At 46.0% G+C, this 18554-nt stretch overlaps 1 protein-coding gene and 1 long non-coding RNA gene across 2 annotated transcripts; both read left to right on the plus strand.

Moving 5' to 3' along the window:
* The first annotated feature begins 535 nt into the window (after positions 1 to 535).
* Positions 536 to 7442, plus strand: LOC135825593 (uncharacterized). The gene is made up of 3 exons (XR_010555090.1): positions 536 to 1035; positions 3558 to 3721; positions 6416 to 7442. It is a non-coding gene; the product is annotated as an uncharacterized LOC135825593 (long non-coding RNA).
* A 128-nt stretch (positions 7443 to 7570) lies between these two features.
* LOC135825594 (uncharacterized) lies at positions 7571 to 17718 on the plus strand. Its single transcript, XM_065338201.1, has 5 exons — positions 7571 to 7874; positions 8711 to 8979; positions 10430 to 10514; positions 10971 to 11996; positions 15180 to 17718. The coding sequence occupies exons 1-5, from the start codon at positions 7754 to 7756 to the stop codon at positions 16289 to 16291; spliced, it is 2613 nt and encodes an 870-aa protein (XP_065194273.1). The 5' UTR covers positions 7571 to 7753; the 3' UTR covers positions 16292 to 17718.
* The last annotated feature ends 836 nt before the right edge of the window (positions 17719 to 18554 follow it).

Raw genomic sequence — 18554 nt, forward strand, 5'->3', positions numbered from 1 at the left:
GGGCTCTTGGTATCGTGGTATCGCAAAATAGCTGTGTGTGGTGCAAGGATTTGGCGGTTGTGGTATTTTAAACAGCACATCGTAGATTATGATGCTGGCGAGGAATCCTGTCACAGCTCGGCTCCTTAGTTTGCTCATAGCCAGAATTCATCTGGTTTTAACCTGTGAATGCGCTTGACATTGCCTCAGTCAACAAACGCATTTTAGTTTATTTTTAGCTAGACGAGTCTGACGCAAACTGTGAATTTTTTACAATTTTATTCCTAGCATTACATGGCTGAGGCAGTCAATGACCACAGCACCAGTCACCAGCATTCCACCTCATGCAGATTATGCATGCACTACTTTCCCGCCAAGGCGCCAGTGGACATCACTACCATTTTTAGGATATCACGGATAGGGCCTGCTGCATAACGTTTACATAAAAAATTATATTTAGGCAAATGGCCTGTGCATATTGAAATATCAGTCTCATGTTGACAGCATCACTGCAGCAGTGACAGTGTGGCCTTACTCAGCCCTGGTAACTCGAAGATGAGATTCTAACTCGAGCCCTTGCCTGCAATACGGCGTGCAGCAACTTTGAGTGTGGATACTGGATAGAGCGGAGATCGGAAAGCCGTCTGACCGTCGTCAACTGCAAGTGTGGAGAAAAGGTGCTCGAAAAAATGCCTCGCCGGCTGGGAATATTCTTCCGAATTGTGCCAGGCCCGCAGAAATTCCCAGCTGTTGCGACAGAAGTTCGCTGCGGGCCAGTGACTTGTCCTTGCGTGATGTTGTGCCGATCAAGACCTAGTTGCGCTCTGTTGCATCCTGCTCGCCTCTGTTTTATACACTCTATCTTCAGAGCAAGCGCCAAGCGTTTTCTGTTCGTCTTGACCAGCAAGGAGACACGGTTTGAGCGCAAATTCGCGTCGCTGTGTTTAGTAAGCGCAACTTGTCCAACCACAGTCAGTCTGGCTCATGTGTTGTGAAGGAGAAGCAGAGTGTGCGCGAGAAAGATTCTGCAGACGCGTGCTGGAGGCTGGTGAGAAGGTGAGACTTTGTACAGTTATCACAGGTCTTTGGAAAATGATGATCTTAAACTAATGCATTCAACTTTACCCCATTACCATCGGTTCTGACAGTGACCCTGAGCTCGGCTGTCGAGATCTAACAAGATCGAAACTGCTACTGTAGCTGTCCTGAGACTGCGTATATTGGATATCCATAAAAATATCTACTTTCTGCGCTTATAGCTCACTCACCCGAGTGACCATCTACACGCCCATCATGGCAATATTTGTACAATTGTATTGTTCATTATGCTTTATATTGCAATCGCCACGCAAAGTGGTCATTCGCTACCCCAGCCATGTACTGCTTGGAATGAAATAAGGAAATAAAATAAATATCGTGCAAGTCCCGCTGAAGTCATAAGTCGGCTGATGATTGCATTATACAAGTAACTCTGAGAACGTCTGATTTGCGATAAATCCGTAAACCTCCTTTGAGCCTATGTGTTTATTGGATACACTGTGTACCAAACAACACACAGAACACCACATTCGTTGTAACTAGTAATTGTGTTTCCTGTACAGCAGAACACAAACCCGGCTCGAGACGACAATAAGAACAAGAAAGATAACAAAGTTGCAAGAAGGGAGAACGAAGAAACGAATAGAACACAAAAGTTGTGGGTTGACAGAAAAAACAACTATTGAGTCTGGGCTGGCTACTAGAATCCACTAGCGCAGCTGTGTAGGTGGGGCGTTGTGGACTCCTCCGACCAAAGGTCTCGGTATCCTTGCACACAACACTGACCGGGGGGGGGGGTAAAAGAAAGAAAGAAGCAAGAGTTAGGCCATCAGGTAGTATGCTAGTCTGTGGTGTACACGTCGACAGCAGTCCCACCATTGTCTGTGCTTAGTCAATCACCAGACAACTGGTAATACCATAATCTTATCCTGTGTACTCTAAGTACATGCACCAAGGTGTCATATCACCGAAGCAGACAACAGCTGTGTACGAAAAATTCAGCTTGAAGTCTGTCAAGCAAGGCGCCTTTTGGTTGAGATCATTTTCAGCAAAACGTGAAATTTAGGCCCCAGGAATGCCATTGTTGAGTTCGGAGAAGCACCAGCAGTCGGCCTTATGCAGACTTTTTCTCTCCATCAACCACCATCCCACACCTACGCTCCCCAGCCGAACTCGACCCGTAGCCACAGCACACCATCAGTAAAGCGACACATGCCTTGCCTAAGGATGCGACGCTTTGCTGATGATGGACGGTTGACTGGTTCGTGGTCAATGTATAGCACGAACTTCAGCTCATAACCTTTGTACGTGATGGTATTGAAATTACGAAAAGAAGTCGAATCACTGCCGTCGTCATCCTGATAACCTCCTTCAAATTCGGTATAATGAACCCTGATCAACTTTGAAGACCACTACAGTAAAACCTGCTGTAAGCGGCCTCTGGGTTTAGCGACCACCTGCTCTTAACGGCCGTTTTTCCATGCACCGACAGTTTTACACAGACACTGTGGGACCTGGTTCTAAAGACCACCTGGCTTTAACGACCGCTTTAGCTTGCACCGCGGGGTGGCCGCTTAAACCAGGTTTACAGTATTATTCATTGCTGCGAAGGTTAGAAGAGCTTGTGGAGTCGAACGTACTGAAGATGTGACGTGACTGTGCTTTGTTTGCGGCCATGCTCAAGTTTTACGCTGCATTCTCTCATTTCGGAGCACATATTGAATCAGCGTATGTGTATGTGTTCAAGAGAAGTCTTGGGACTACGCAGTGCTTAATAATTAATAGGCTATTCATACTACGTTACAATGCGCATCACGTTTTGGAATACGACGTACTGGCAGACGTCGTTTTCATGCAGGTGCATTCACACAGCCTCGTATACGCGTTTCGTACAGCTGTGCGCACCGCTTCTTTTGGACACAAACTGCCGGGAACGACAGAACGAACCTCGGCACTGTACAGGGGTCTGGATACGTCGTGTACGTTTTCGTATCACGGGGCCCGATTTTCCCGTCACGTTCCATGTTGTCATTGCTATCCGGACGAAAACGTCACGTACGCCACGTTTTGTGCATGGCCCATTCGTAACATAGATGTACATTGCACTACCCTAGTGAGAACGAGCATTTGTGCTCGTTTGGATTTGCGAATTTAAATAAAGTATAAAAAAAACCTCTAGTTCTATGGTTGTCGGCAATTTTTAGACAAGGGCAAGCAGCAGCAGCATTCTATCTTGAACAGAATTGTTTCCTCCATCAAATCACAACTCCACAACTGCGCTCGCCAGCCCACCTCGACACGTTGCAGTGCCACAGCACACCATCAAGGAAAACGCCACACATCCTTCAGTACTCAGGTCCTTCACATGGCTGTTTCGGGTGCGAGGAACTGTGCACCAATGGGTGTGTGGCTTTGCGGGTGGTGTGCTGTGGCAACGTGTCGAGGTCGGCTGGAGAGCGTAGTTGTGGGGTGGTGGTTGATGGAGAAAAAAGTCACCAATTTGTGTGCACTTCAAGTGAAACTGTCCTCTTTCGTTGCAGGGTTTGATCACCACTCCGTTCCGGGATTACGTGTATCAATAACGGCGGGGGTTCTTCATAAGCATCTCAAATGGCGTGGGCTGCTAGACGCAAGCACGCTCGTCTTGCTGCTGGATGTGTCCTACTTCTGTTCTGGTTTGGATTCACCCCCGTGCATTCTTCCAGTAAGTGAAACAAATTCCAACACTTCCCGTGGTTCAGCGAAGTAAAATAACCTAACCACTGACCCTCTATAAGTTCACACTCATTCACATCCATTCACTGATCGCCTGTTTTTCCACATACTGCATAAGCTGTGATTATGTCCGATCGTGAGACAAGCCGCCACCTGTCAATGCAAAACACTAGGTTGGATTCAGCGTGGAATCGAATCTGGTCTCCAGCCGCCAGTAGTACTGCTAAGTGCCAGTATGGAGGACTACGCAAACATATGCTACCACATCAGTCGTGTTCCTTCCTTCCGGACAGCCAGCTACGTGTAGAATCCTCCGCATCGGCCTCGAACAAAATTTTGCGTTCATTTGCGTACATTGGGTCAGCGACTTCCACACACATGCTACTACATGTGCATGCTTTGGGTAGATGAGTTTTTTCGTTAGCATCGGCTTTTGGGTATTCACACTGGTGATCCCTGGAAGCCAAGGGACAAGAACGTAAATAGGTGCTATCCGCTGCCATGCACACCGGACGCGCGTGTCTTATCAAACAACTGTGTTGCTGTGTTAAATACATGCAAACAGGGAATAGTAGGAACACTCTCCAGCCTCCTTTACGGGCAAAGGAAACACAACGGATGAAAATGCAATACAAATGCAAACTCACAAATAGGTGATGTGCCCGTGAAGATCGCTCTCAAAAGACTCCCTCCTCAGTCTGCAGTCGTGTGTCGCATACAGAGGTCGCGTCAAGTATAGGATCCACTCCACCCAGTACCCACGTTGTTGGCCGTATACGCCTCTTGGTTTTCCCTCATTTTATTTTGCGGAATTATGAATGTAAACTATACTATAATCTCTCAGTTCATGATTAGGGATGTTCGCCGTCACGGCGAGACCACAGGTCAGCCATGCTGGCTTGGTTCATTGGCACAGGTTCCTTCTTGGAGCCCCTTACTCTTCCCATTGTTGTGCTGCCCTGTCACTTTTCTTCCCTCTTCCTACGATTCTCATCTCCCTTCTTCTTAAAAAAATGCGAGTAGACGGAATAATATTACATGTACTTCGACGTATTTAGAAAAAGAAAAGCCTCGGGACGTTTATGCAATAGGAAAGCTCCTATTGATTCCCGTAGTAAACGTTGTCTCTCATCAACCTGATGTTTCTTTACTCGAATGCTTAGCCCAGAAAATAGGACCAGTACACGCTAAATAGCACGTGCACGTCACGTGTTCTTGGAAGACTCACGTACATGTACACGAGTCGGTCTACTTCGTAGGGATCTAGAACTTACTTTATTGATGACATTTCTCTCTGTTTCCCTTCTCATCCAAGCCAGTCAGCATCTTGCTGAGACACCGGAATGCGAACAAAGAGCATATTCATAATACAGTAAAATATGTCAAGGCGACCACTCGGATAAGGCGACCACCTGTTCTAAAAGACCACTGAAACCAGCACCAAGGAAAGCTATTTCCAGTCAAATGACCCTGGATAAGGAGACCACCTGGTAACAGAAACCACGTTTTGAAGGTCCCTTGAGCGGTCGTCTTAGACAGGTTATTTCACTGTAGTGCTAAACGTTATAATAAACCAGAGTGTATGTAGCAGCGTTTGGCCATTGACAGTTTCTGCGTAGACATTCACCACCACCACACTGCGCTCTGTTGCCGGCCACATACATGTACATGATATACACTCACTTTCCTACAACAGCAACAAGAGGTTACTTTGGGCACTGAAGTTTCAATCCTTCTGACAGCTGTATCGCCTACTAAGAACTCATCAGAAAAAGGGTGAGTTGTAGGGTCATTTTAAATAAACAAGGTAAAGGAAAAACTTAGAGTTTATAAAGATGGATCTTTCCGTCACAGGACATTGTGTGCACACAAACAATAGCTACAATACACAGCGTAATCTCGGTTTCATGAAGAGGCAACCGCATTTACTAGGTAACGGTGTTGTCTATTCCATTTCGGCACAACCGAGCATGCATATGTAGGTTGCCAGGGACCCGCTGTTTTATGTCAAACCATTTATGCAGACTGTTTCCGATGGCTAAGAGACAGGAGCACTTCTGTGGGTATTATCATCGCCAGAAGAAAGGGGTTCAAACCCAGTATTTTGATTTCAAATCTCACGCCTTGCAGCATACATTAACGCCTGGGAAGGGTTTGAAAGTTTCTTTACTATGCTCTTTCTTTTCTCTACTTTTCCGCACTTTCCTTCACCTTTTTTACGTCTCCAGTGACTCCACTGTTATCAACCTTATGTCTATGTTAATTCCCAATTTAAATGAAGCATAACAGGTTTAAGAATGGCAATAAATAGAACCAGCTGGAGCGTCATGTTATGAAGGGTTTATTGAGATTTCACGAACAGATTCTAAAGAAAGTGGTGATGGATAAATATATAACTACATGTGTAATGGACATGAAACATGACGCTTCAGCTGATTCTGTTTATTGAATCCTTGAGAACTTTTGTCACCTCGCTGCCTGTTCAAATACAACACGTTTTACAAGAATATAATTTTTACTCTGCGTTCCAATGACGGATGCGGAAAACTGGGCTTCCAGCCGAGTCTCGCGCGAACCGTGAAATTTATTTATTTTTTATTTTACTCTGAAAGTTTGTATACAGTACTTGTGTATCATTCTCTTGTTATGCTCAATAGTTGTTTTTCTTTCTGTTTTGTTTCAGGCCCGGAATCACGTGAGTACTGCACTGTGCTTGAACTACACACTCATCCTGTTCTGCAGTGTTTTGTATCTTTTTGAAGCTTGAGCCTCTTGCACGGGCGAATTAACACATTTGTGAAGCATCAACACAATTACATGAACCGAATGATATAGTAATGATTATACAGACTCAGTAGGATCACTGCAGGTTCACGGCACTGAGATGGACACTAGCCGTGCGTAGAGTTGTATAGTTTACACTGCTTGCCACAGCATTTACAATGGCTGCTGTCCAGCAATACTTCGATATGATTTCAACTATTCAAAAGTTTTGGTCGTAATCGAACCTTCCTGGAATCAAGATGATGTACATGTACATGCACATGTATGACTACCAGGAAATCAGTTAATACCTTCCACAAGTTTGTTGATTGAAGTACATGTATATGATGCAGCAGGGGTGGTGCAGAGAGGGCATGTGGTGGATTAAGATGATGATATACATGATTAATCTACGTGGAGATAATATTTTTAATATACAATGTAGCTATGAATAGGATGAAGGCCGCATACATCACGCAACTACGTTACTTGTTTTGACATGTATTTACTGTGTATTTCATAACAAAAATATTATTGAAAACCCATAATCGATTTTCTTGTGCCTATCATCAGTGGGAAAAATACGGAACTAAGGATACAACCAAAGAAACTGAAGTTAAGTACTGTAAATAGAAAGGTGTTAGAAATAACAACAAGATACAAGTGCAATAAAACCACTAGAGGAAACGCAAAAAGGTAACAAGATTACGTAACCAAAGGCGAGAAGGCACTAAACGACGTGTCAACCTACGAATACAACTTCAGTGCGACAACGTGCTCCTTCTGCTTACACAAAACAGGCTTATGAATACGTATACAAACTGCCTTAAGGACTTTCAACTGTAGGACATAACGCGCACGACACAGTACAGAAAAATGAGAGTCATCATACACACTAAGACAGTCAGGACGAGATAACAAGTGTAGATACACAGCTGACTTCTTACAATCAACACATGTATTTTTGTTATAAAATACACAGTAAATACATGTCAAACAAGTAACGTAGTTGCGTGATGTCTGCGGCCTTCATCCTATTCATAGCTATATTATATTATGGTTGTTAAATTTATCAAATACCAACTTTAGTTTTTTTCCAGTACAGAGGCAGCGCTTTTTGTTGTTGCTACATCCCTCTTCGTACAAATTGACTATTTGGGACCAATGAGTATTCAGGAGACAAACTTCGTGCACTAATCAGAGAAGTACCCATGTATTGTCACCCGCAGCATGCGTCGTGCAACCGACAGACTTCGAGATGGGTGATCCCATGGGTTGGTATAGCGGATCTGGTGACTTGCTGTGGAACATCACAAACGGAAGCCCATCAACTAACGGCACGGGAACAGCACATGACGCAACCTTCAAGAACTCCTCTGGTAAGTTCAGTGCCAACGTCGCCTACTACGTCCTTCAGGACGTATTCCGCATTGTGGGGTGATAGTGTTCTTCTGTCGCTTTGCAATCTGTAAGAACTGTACTTAAGGAGCCTGAAGGTGTTTCGGTCTTTCTTTTCTAAATGCGACTAGTCCATTCGCCTCTATATCTTTGGGCCTAGTTCCAGTATATTGTGCGAATTAAATCACACCAAAAACCGTCGGGTGGTAGCAGATGATAGACACCGATGGAGTTCATTGTGTAATAGTACTGTCAACTAGCTTGGCCATAATAATAGACCTATCCCTAACATGCTTGCCTGCCCACTCGCGTGTACGCATGCATTCTCGCCGGAAATGTTTACCTGCGACGACAATACAAAAAAAAATCATGGAATCTGCTTTTTTAGTGTTTGATCACTCTTGGCTGCTGCCGTGGCACTTTTGTATTTTCCGTGCTGCTGCGTTGCCGTATTAACTGTCGTACCCGTGCGCACACATGCTATCCCCCTGCTATGCTTTGGAACTATTTTCGTTGCCTGTGTCCTAATCCCTTTCACTTTGTTTTCGCTGACGGGGCTCTCATTATTTTATCTTTGCTTGCTTTTATTGCTGAGGGAACATTATTATTATGCTGGTTTGTATTAGTGGGTCCCCATGTTGCATGGTCCACGCGTACTCATCCGGCGGATATGTGTGAATACCAATAACGATCAACCAACCAACCAATGTTTTGCAATTCCTGAAAAGTATTGGTCATCACTCCGTCAGTGTAGTGCCAGGCAGCATCTGTTGTTTTCATCAATGACTGGATTTTGATTGTTATCCTTCCCCACCAGGTTACTATATGTATTTGAATGTGAGTGGGAGTGGAGGAGCAATACGCAATCAGGCCAGTCTCCTGAGCCCAACGTACTTGCCATCGAGTCGCAAGGGTGGGAAGATGCAGTTCTCCTACCGCATGTCTGTGTTCGGAAGTGGCACCGGCAATCTGTCACTGGACATGAACGTTTCAGGCCACATCACGCGCCTGTGGAGCAAGACAGGTGATCAAGGCTCAGCATGGAGGACTGCCAAAGTCACCATCCCCGCTTCCTCACCATATCAGGTACGGTTTCTACAGACATGCACGGACGCAACTCAAAGGCACAGCTAAAGTCATCCCGTTTCGCCAACTGTTAGCGTAATTACAGGATATGTAGAATAATGCTTTCTTACTGACTGGGAATGGATTACCGGTAGAGGATCAATGAGGATGAGTGATGGAGAGAGAGAGAGAGAGAGAGAGAGAGAGAGAGAGAGAGAGAGAGAGAGAGAGAGAGAGAGAGAGAGAGAGAGAGAGAGAGAGAGAGAGAGAGAGAGAGAGAGAGAGACAGCGACAGAGAGAGATAGAGATAGAGATAGAGAGAGAGAGAGAGAGAGAGAGAGAGAGAGAGAGAGAGAGAGAGAGAGAGAGAGAGACAGCGACAGAGAGAGAGACAGAGAGGAAGAGAGAGAGAGAGAGAGAGAGAGATAGAGAGAGAGAGGAGGAGAGAGAGAGAGAGAGAGAGAGAGAGAGACAGCGACAGAGAGAGATACAGCGACAGAGAGAGAGAGACAGAGAGGAAGAGAGAGAGAGAGAGAGAGAGAGAGAGAGAGAGAGAGAGAGAGAGAGAGAGAGAGAGAGAGAGAGAGAGAGAGAGAGAGAGAGAGAGAGAGAGAGAGAGAGAGAGAGGAGAGAGAGAGAGAGAGAGAGAGAGAGAGAGAGAGAGAGAGAGAGAGAGAGAGAGAGAGAGAGAGAGAGGGAGAGAGAGAGAAAGAGACAGAGAGGAAGAGAGAGAGAGAGAGAGAGAGAGAGAGAGACAGCGACAGAGAGAGATACAGCGACAGAGAGAGAGAGACAGAGAGGAAGAGAGAGAGAGAGAGAGAAAGAGAAAGAGATAAAGAGAAAGAGAAAGAGAGGCAGGGAGCGTGAGAGGGTGTGAGAGTACCAGGAAGAAGGAAAAGTCAGAGGGAGGGAGAGAGGGAGAAAGAAAGAGAGAGAGAAAGAGAAAGAGAAAGAGAGAGAGAATGAGAAAGAACAAGAGAGATGGAATGCGTGATTTTAGATTTACGAATGCTCATTATCGCGGATAATGCAAAAAACGTCTCAAACATCATTGCATTACTATCGAGGATGTATGATTGATAATTGAAGGTGGTGGCGTCCTCAGGATGAAAACCAGCTTTAATCTACGGTACGCCTTCAACGCTACAGGTAAATGGGTCAGATTACCTGGAGACGTCCGCTCCAGCACAACGCTGGAGACCTTCAAGGCTGCAGCCTACGCAATTGCTCGACTACATGCAACAGTGGCAAATGTCATGTTTGACAATGGATTCGTACCATTGATTTCCAGCTGACTATCATTTCCAGTGCATACACACTTTTTTCTTTTTCTTTTTTTCTCTCTCTCTCTCTTCTGAAGAAATCCCCGTTTGGATTTTGCGAAGTAAAACAAAGTTCAAAAAACAAATCTAGTCTCAAGCGTGCTCTCAAATTGTGTTATCATTGGCGTTGTGTATTGTGACAATTACAGTTGCGGTTCAGGGGTACGTACGATGGTGCATTGGGCAACATTGCGCTGGACGATATCAAGGCTGACCTGGCAACGTACTGTGTCTGTGAGTAGCATGTGTGAAACGCTCCACATACATGTATATGTACTCCACTTGCTCCACATGGCCTGCTTGCTGGTCGTTGCGAGGCACAATGGAAACAGTGAGGGAGCGTTGGGAGACATGCACCACCATCACATTTCCTTGCACCATTAGCAGCAACAGCAGCAGCAGCAACTGCACCACCCCCTACACCGCTAACACTCTTACCCCCCCCCCCCTCCCCTCCCCGCCACCATCACTCTCAACGCATTTAGAAGTTACTTCTGAAGCAAAATTTCACCTGTTTCGAGTCAATTTTTTCTTCAGACTTTCCCCCTCAACTAATGAATCTAGCGCATGCGCAAAGAGTGAATAGCAACTAAATAGTGCGGTTGTCAGTTGACACCCCCCCCCCCCCCCTCCCCCCCCCCCCTTTATCAACTAATGAACACATCAATGTTTTTCGCTCTATGGCTACAGATTGCGGCCAAAGCGTAGAGGACCCCAACGGAACTTCATGTCAACTCACATGCGAGAGTGTACCGTCCTGCTCTTGTCCTGATCCATCGCCTAGCAGTCATTCGAATTGTTCATCACTCTTCTTGCCACGGAGTCCCGTTTCGGCGACGCAAAGTTCCCGGCCGCAGAGCTGCGCTCCGAACGTCTCCTGCAAATGCTCAACTGGCTTTCAGCGCCTTGACCACTGTTGCGTGGATATGGACGAATGCGTGAATGCGCAGCACCAATGCAACGCGGCTACGTCTGTGTGCATGAATACAGTGGGGAGTTATCGGTGTGATTGTATAAAAGGATACTACAGTACCAAGTCCGACCAGACGTGCTTGGATATCGACGAATGCACCAGGGACGCTCCGTGTTCGGCCGTGGGGAACTCCACGTGCAAGAACTTCCAAGGCAGCTTCGCATGTATCTGTCTGCTCGGCTTTGGGGCCATTCTGAACGGTACGGGCAGGACCGAAGCATGTCGGAATGTGAATATGACACTCCCTCCGCCGTGTGGGACCAACCAAGTACATGTATACACGGGCACAGGCGCTGTAGGCTTCGTCTGTGAGTGCAAACCTGGCTTCAGACGACACCACTCTGGGGATTGCCACGATATCAATGAGTGCTCTGACGGCAGCCACGCCTGCTCGAGGAATGCCATTTGTCAAAATGTGGACGCTAGCTATACTTGCAGCTGCATCTTAGCATACGCAGGGAACGGATTCTACTGTTCTGACGTCGACGAGTGCGGCTCATCGCCTTGTGGCGCCGCATCCGAGTGCCGCAACGTTCCCGGTAGCTACGGATGCTATTGTCGCTATGGATACAGTCCACATGACGCGAGCAACACGAGTTGCTACAATGTGGACGAATGCAGCAACAGAACGCACAACTGTGATGAGTACGCCACGTGTACAGATCACCCTGGCAACTATGCTTGTCACTGTGACGCGGGCTACCATGGTAACGGAACCGTCTGCTACAAGCTGCCCGAATCAGGTGAGCACGCGTACTTATGACTAAAATGGTATCAATCTTATAACTCTTCACTTCTCCGCCTCCAAACAACGGTATCTTTACTGAGATTAAGGTTAAATTGCACTACTCGTATTGTCAAGAGGAAATGCAAGTTGGCTATAGCACAAAGAAGGTCACACTTCACCTGATATCCGCGCTACTGCATCGCCATCCCTATTTCGCCATGCATTACTTTCATTCTTAGGGTATCCCTTAAGAAGGCCTTGAGTCTGTGGGGACTGCCCTAGTGAAATATGAATAAATAATAATAATAACTCAGGCTCTTGAACAACATCTTGAAGGTTTTCGCCAGTAGACTGTATACTTTCAAGCCTTATGGTCAGGCGAAATACAGGCAGTCAAATGAACATTGACACTAGATTTAAGTACAGTAGCGAGGTGATAGAAACAGCGCAAGGAAGAAAAGCTAAAACAAACAACCAAGAATGCATGACATGCACATAGAAAGAATGAAAAGCAAAATAAGCTCCCACGACTAAAAGGAGTGTTGTTCCTCTGCATCGCTGGGAGAGCTGAACTGCAATCATTGGAAACAAATTCACGAGTTTTCCGCATCCGTGGGAACGCCACCGCCCTCTAGGATCAAGGCGCAGATGTAGCTCCTATGCGATGGAAGGTGAGTAGATCAAACCGACCACAAAGTCGTCAAAGACCGAAATCCCATTAACTGCGGGCGTTGAAGAGAGCCCTCAAATCGCATGTCAAAGGCGAGCATTCAAGCAAAAATGACTTGTAGAAGTCCTGCATCCAGCAAGAACCACTAGTCATGAGCTAGGACAAACACAAGGAAAACGGTGCTGCTGGACCTGTGGGAACTGGCATATCTTCTGTTGTTCTTGATGTTACAAGCCACAAGCTGACATAGTGGAAGTTCTCCTCAGAACTGGCATGATGGAGCAATAGCAGCATAACATTTAACAGTATGACTTCGATTTTTTCAAATTTCCAGTACCATGTACTTGATTCTTCTGTATTCATCCGTTTCCAGTTATATTTGTTGAAGTAAATAGTTGACATTTCGTGTGTTTTTAGGACTCTTGTACTACAGGTAGCCAGTGCAGGCTGTCGTAATAAAACGACTCATCCGTGTTCCATTCCCGTGCATGGCACATGCATGGTGCGACGGCACAATGACAGCTGTCGCAAATCACACTGAGTATTACACGTGTTTGTTGGTGATTCCTGGTTAGCTGCTAGCTTTTTCCTACTCGAAGATGTTGCCGCCGCGAAATCTGGGGGTTTGTGTTCGTCCTGGCGAAAACCGTGTTTTGATCCGTTGAGGGAGACGAGAGATACAGTGCGAAGACGTACGATCTGTCCGAGAATCGGCGAAGAAGAAAGCTTCGCAGACGACCCGTAGTGGTTGGGAACAGAATGGAACATATACCAGTCGATGCCTGTCATGGTAGGGATGACTGCTACGAAGTTTTAGCCCCATGCTCCCCAGCGCTTTTTAGCGCCCGACGATAATTACCAAATTTCATCGATTTTCCATGTGGATCAAAGCATAGTCTCCTCAATCTTCTCCAGTCGAGCTGAGTCTGGACGCTACAATGTCGAGACGCGAAAAGAGAACATGCATGAACACACAGGAGCATCACATGCAGCTGCATTCTGCCTTGACGAAGCTGAGAACAACACCAGCACCACGCATTTGGAAGACATTTCGAAGAAGACGAAGAACTACATATCTGCGTTCAAAAAAGCCTCTGCACTGTGCAGTATCATGCAAGTATGCATGCGTGCATGCGCGAAGCACGCGGTCCGCGGATCAACTTCGTTCAAAAATTATTGTGCCACACGGGTTGTATGATTTGTGTGCGATCATGGCCTTTCTTCTTGACAAACAAAACTGAAGTTTTTCGATCTTCAAATCGCCATAGCGTTAGGCCTTGGCGGATAATGCCGGCAGAAAAATTGGCAGAATTCGGTACTTTTTCTGGTAAGTTTCATGCATGTTTGGTATGTGGATAAAGAAATGGAGCAGAATTCGAGGAATTGCCCGCCATAAGGTTTGTATGGTTCTGCCAATTTCGGTGCAAAAAAAGCAGAATCTGCCACCTTTTCGAGCATTATCCGCCAAGGCCTACATAGCGTCCTTGTCATGACTCCAAATCAGCTGAAACTTCGCAGGAGGAATGAAAATGCCATGCTGAATCGATTGGTACCATTTTCGAAGGGTTTCCTTGAAAAATAAAATTTAGCCTGCACTGGCTACTACAGGTATTATACATTTTGCCTATTCTGCAGTTGCACGCGTGTGTTCACCTCATCGGCCTCGCTCGTTCCTCATTTCTTTTGTTCATTTGGCTTATGCGAAGACTAGCCAAGCTTGCTTGGTGATGTCAACGCGCGCAAACGTGTGATAAAGTACTTGAAACTACGCAACGTGCACAAGGCTGTACAATCCAAGGCATTTTTGCACGCTTGCTACTGGTGAATTTCTGGCATAATAAGTAGCATTGTGATAGTTTTTTTTGCTGTAGAGCTAAGATAATAAATTAGAACCGTGGGTTGTATCCAGTAGGTGTACCTTGGGAACGCTGTAAGAGCACCTTTGGGTGGGTTGCGACTTCCCAAGTAAAATGATCAAATAAAATACAATACAATCCGATGTGCACGTTTTTTAATTTATTTTTTACTATTGAGCACTCACCGGATGATGAACTAAAATGAGGAGGAGAACTCGACACAATAGTACATATCCAGCAGGACGGAGTGGGTGGGACCTGTAAAGCTCAGCCGACCAAGGGTCTCGGCATCACACCTGCACATGTTCACCAAAGGAAACAAAATGGGGACTGGAAGGGCTGTGCATGTAGGTATGATTGTTTTTAAATAATTATGATTCCAGTCAGTCTAGTACGGAATGTTTATCCAATCCACTATGCCACAAGTCGTAGTCGTGCGGCTGCTGACTGGTTTCTTCTTTTCAATGTCCCTGTGTGGACTGGTATGTCTCTGCATGAGAATTGCCAGTTGGCATCTGACAGAGATGCCTGGCAGTCACACTGTGCATCTACTGCTAACACAGCTGCATAATGCCGTTTATTATTATTATTTTTTAATTTTACTATTATTTTTTTTTGGCAACAAAGATGATGATGATGTGTGTACTTCTTGTTTTGGTCTCCACTATTGCAGTTTCCGGCGGACTGAAGGCATGGGTGATTGGCGTATCGATGATTGTCACATTCGTGGCCACCGCCATTGGTTTGCTGGCCATTGTAGTATGGCGCGGTCATCTTGTTATCCCCAGCAAGGCTACAAGGGAGAAAGTCAGTACGGTGGTGACAGCCAATGCCTCCGCGGACGTGGCGTTCGCCCACTTCCCCTCTGATGCTAACGCAAGGGAGGAGGGCAGCGGGGAGAATGTCCTGGACATAGAGTACATGGACGTGGACAGGGAAGGCGGTGGCGGTGACATGATCGACGAGGATAGTCAATATATTGTAATGGCGCCATCCTTAGCGCTTTCAAGTGAACTGCTCAACCACTGCGATTCGAGGTCACAGCAAGATCCGTCAGGGCGCAGTTTCGCTGGAAAGGCTGAAAATGCTGTGGCATGTCCCGAAGAGATCACTCATCCAGATCAAGTCCAGACATACCTGGACGAGGTCAAGCAGCGCAGAGCAACGGTAAACCGATCATGCTCCCTCGGACCCAGATACGAGAATCACAATCTGCCAAAGCCTGAGAAACAGCGCAGCCGAAAGACGTCCCTAGAAGAAGGCGAAACGCCTCGTCTTGTCTCTCTGCCACCGGTGGCTCCCGAGGAACGCTTTAAGCCCACCAAAGTAAAGCCAATCATTCCGCTGTCAACCTGCGCCAGGGATTTCCTCGTGTCCAGTCCGAAAGCGTCGAATAGGTTGGACAGGGCAACTTCTGAACGACTTCCAAGCAACACACACACCCAAGAGAACGCCCAACTAGGTTCAAGCGATGCGCTGGAGGAAGCGAACGCATCTGGAAATCTCACCCTGATTGACCTCACTGCAAATAACGCCCAACTAGGTTCAAGCGAGGCCCTGGATAAGGCGAATGAATCACGTGCGCTGACATCGAATGCCGCCTACTCCATCACGGAATTGGACAGGACAAGAAGCGCAGCCACGAACGGAGGTAAGGACGAAGCTGACTCGGACAACGACCTGCCACAGACTAAGCCTAAGCTGAGAATGATGATAGTTGAAAACAGCAGGGATCCCGCAGATGTCAAGGAAGTTGTGGCTTTAAGATTACAGGCCAAAGCCTAGTCCAAGTTTGATTGCTTGTTCTTTGAAGTCGATTGGTGACCCAATGTCAATAACTCGTAACATTTTTACCTTCCTTCCTATCCATGATTGTTGCTGTTGTTCACGGTAACCAGTATCCAATCAGGCACACGCCTACCAACAGTGCACCCACGGTACACTGCATGTACATATTCATGATTACACACCCTTCATGTCAGTGAAGATCTTGATACTTCTCATGTGTTTCATTTTGTCCAAGAGCACGCGTCCAACTCCCCCCCCCCCCCCAACTTTCCTGGGCGGTCACATCCCTATTGAACATGGCTAGCCACTTTTTCCATGAAATAATTGTAAAGTGCTTGAGTTAACCAGCCCATTTCTTCTGTACCTCCAAACTTTATGCCATTTTTGTGTGGATTCCAGCAGCGTTTTTTTGGGAATTTTTGCTGACTTTTCCAATGATTTCCTGGTTTTGCTACTGCAAGGCCGTGTTCATTTCCACATCCCTTGTAAACTCCATAGAAGTACGCGACGTAAATTTCAACATACATGAACGCTGTGGTATAATTATGTTTTGCATACACATACATTGTACATGTACGTAGCTTGACATTTTGCATACATACACATACACATACACGTACGTGTACACTGTAGCTTGACATGTCATGTACATGTTGCTGGTTGACAGCATGTAACGAGGTGGAGGACACCGTACTAAGTACTAGTATTCGGAAACAGTGACCTTTCTACAAGGTTTATCTGACATGTATGTACATGTTCTGTAGCTTGACATTTTCATACGATGCCTGGTGTTAGGCTGCTACTGTTGGCTGTCCGAGTACATGTGCCTGTGATACGACTTCACAAGGCGTACATGTTTTCAGTGACGTCAGCACAGTTGCATGGTTGCATAAGTTGCTGATTTGGCACAACCATAGCAGGACTTGGCATGCTATTTGATTTGATTTTTCCTATTTCCTTGACTGGATTTGTCACCATTGCATGCCCTCTTTGCTTGCGCTTTTCGAATTCTTCATTCCAACACCCAGTTTGTTTTCAAATAAAGCCAAAATTCTCAGGACTTGGCATGCTCATTTTCCGTACCCCCACCGTTTCCGTCTATTCTCTGTTCTTTCACAAATGACTTGCTTTTGTATAATTGTGCACTGTAACTGCGTGTTCTGTCTTCTGGCATCAATATACCCAACTAGCAAACTCTGCATTCTGGTGTCCAATATATTTCACCTCTCTTCTTATTTCAACATTCAGGACTCTGTTGAGCCATTGGCATTCCAAAAAAATACACCCCGACTGCATCGGTTATTCTCCCATCCTCCTTCTAATTGCTCGTCTCTAGTGACGTTAAATCAACTTGTTCCTGATTGTCACAATAATTCAAACGGTCCTGCATCAATTGTCTAAATTCAATTTATCCAAACTCTCCACCCAATCACGTTCAGGTGTTCATTAAGGAGGTGTTAGCTCGACTACAGCGATAGCAGTAGCCACACATGTAAATGTACATGTACATGTACTAATTTTGAATGATCGCTTCTTGGGTACGGGACCCCAAAAGGCATTTCTGCCTATCTAGATGGTGTGCCCTTCATACATTACACATTCAGATGGTGTGCCCTTCATACATTATACATGTATGACTGGATTATGGTGCTTTTTGAATGCTCTTTCCCCTGGTGGCAGTATACATGTAGGGCAAGGGTACGACCATTATTCAGCATCAACAGTATGACGGATTTGGTTAAGTTTGGGCCACACAATATGAGTACCGTATTTTCCGGGGTATAAGCCGCACTTTTATTCGCTAAAAATCGGACCAAAATCGCCCCTGCGGCTTATACACCGAATATGCTTGCGCGGATGAATGCTTAGCATATGTAGTGTCTGCCAGCCTGCTCGTGTCTGAGGCACTTTGGGCTTACAACAGAAAGAGATACAGGCTGACAGCACTAGCGGGAGGAAAACAAGCTCTTGGGCTTAGACTCTTCACTTCATAATTCCACACAGCAATGAGAAAGAATGATGGGTTTATATAGGCCAGAGGGAGAGAGCAGCTGGGAGCGAGGGAGAGAGCAGCTGGGAGCGAGGGCAAAAGATTACTAGGAAGACAACTGTTGAAAGATCTAAGGAAAAGACCTTTGAATGTGTGTGAGCTAGGGATGAACAATAATATGGATTCGGGGAAGAAAGCTGTTGGATGCCTAGAACCGGGAAGGAATCTCGCAAGGGATCAAGAGGGTCAGTGATGGGGAACGGACTATAC

This window comes from Sycon ciliatum, chromosome 10 (genome assembly GCF_964019385.1).
Source record: "Sycon ciliatum chromosome 10, ocSycCili1.1, whole genome shotgun sequence".
Classification (NCBI taxonomy): domain Eukaryota; kingdom Metazoa; phylum Porifera; class Calcarea; order Leucosolenida; family Sycettidae; genus Sycon; species Sycon ciliatum.

What these genes read in the sequence shown, in the direction of transcription:
- LOC135825594 (XM_065338201.1), top strand. Translation starts at nt 7,754, where the DNA reads ATGGGTGATCCCATGGGTTGGTATAGCGGATCTGGTGACTTGCTGTGG. An exon ending in CCGCTTCCTCACCATATCAG is followed by an intron (nt 8,980 to 10,429) that starts GTACGGTTTCTA and finishes TGACAATTACAG; the next exon opens with TTGCGGTTCAGGGGTACGTA. An exon ending in CCTGGCAACGTACTGTGTCT is followed by an intron (nt 10,515 to 10,970) that starts GTGAGTAGCATG and finishes CTATGGCTACAG; the next exon opens with ATTGCGGCCAAAGCGTAGAG.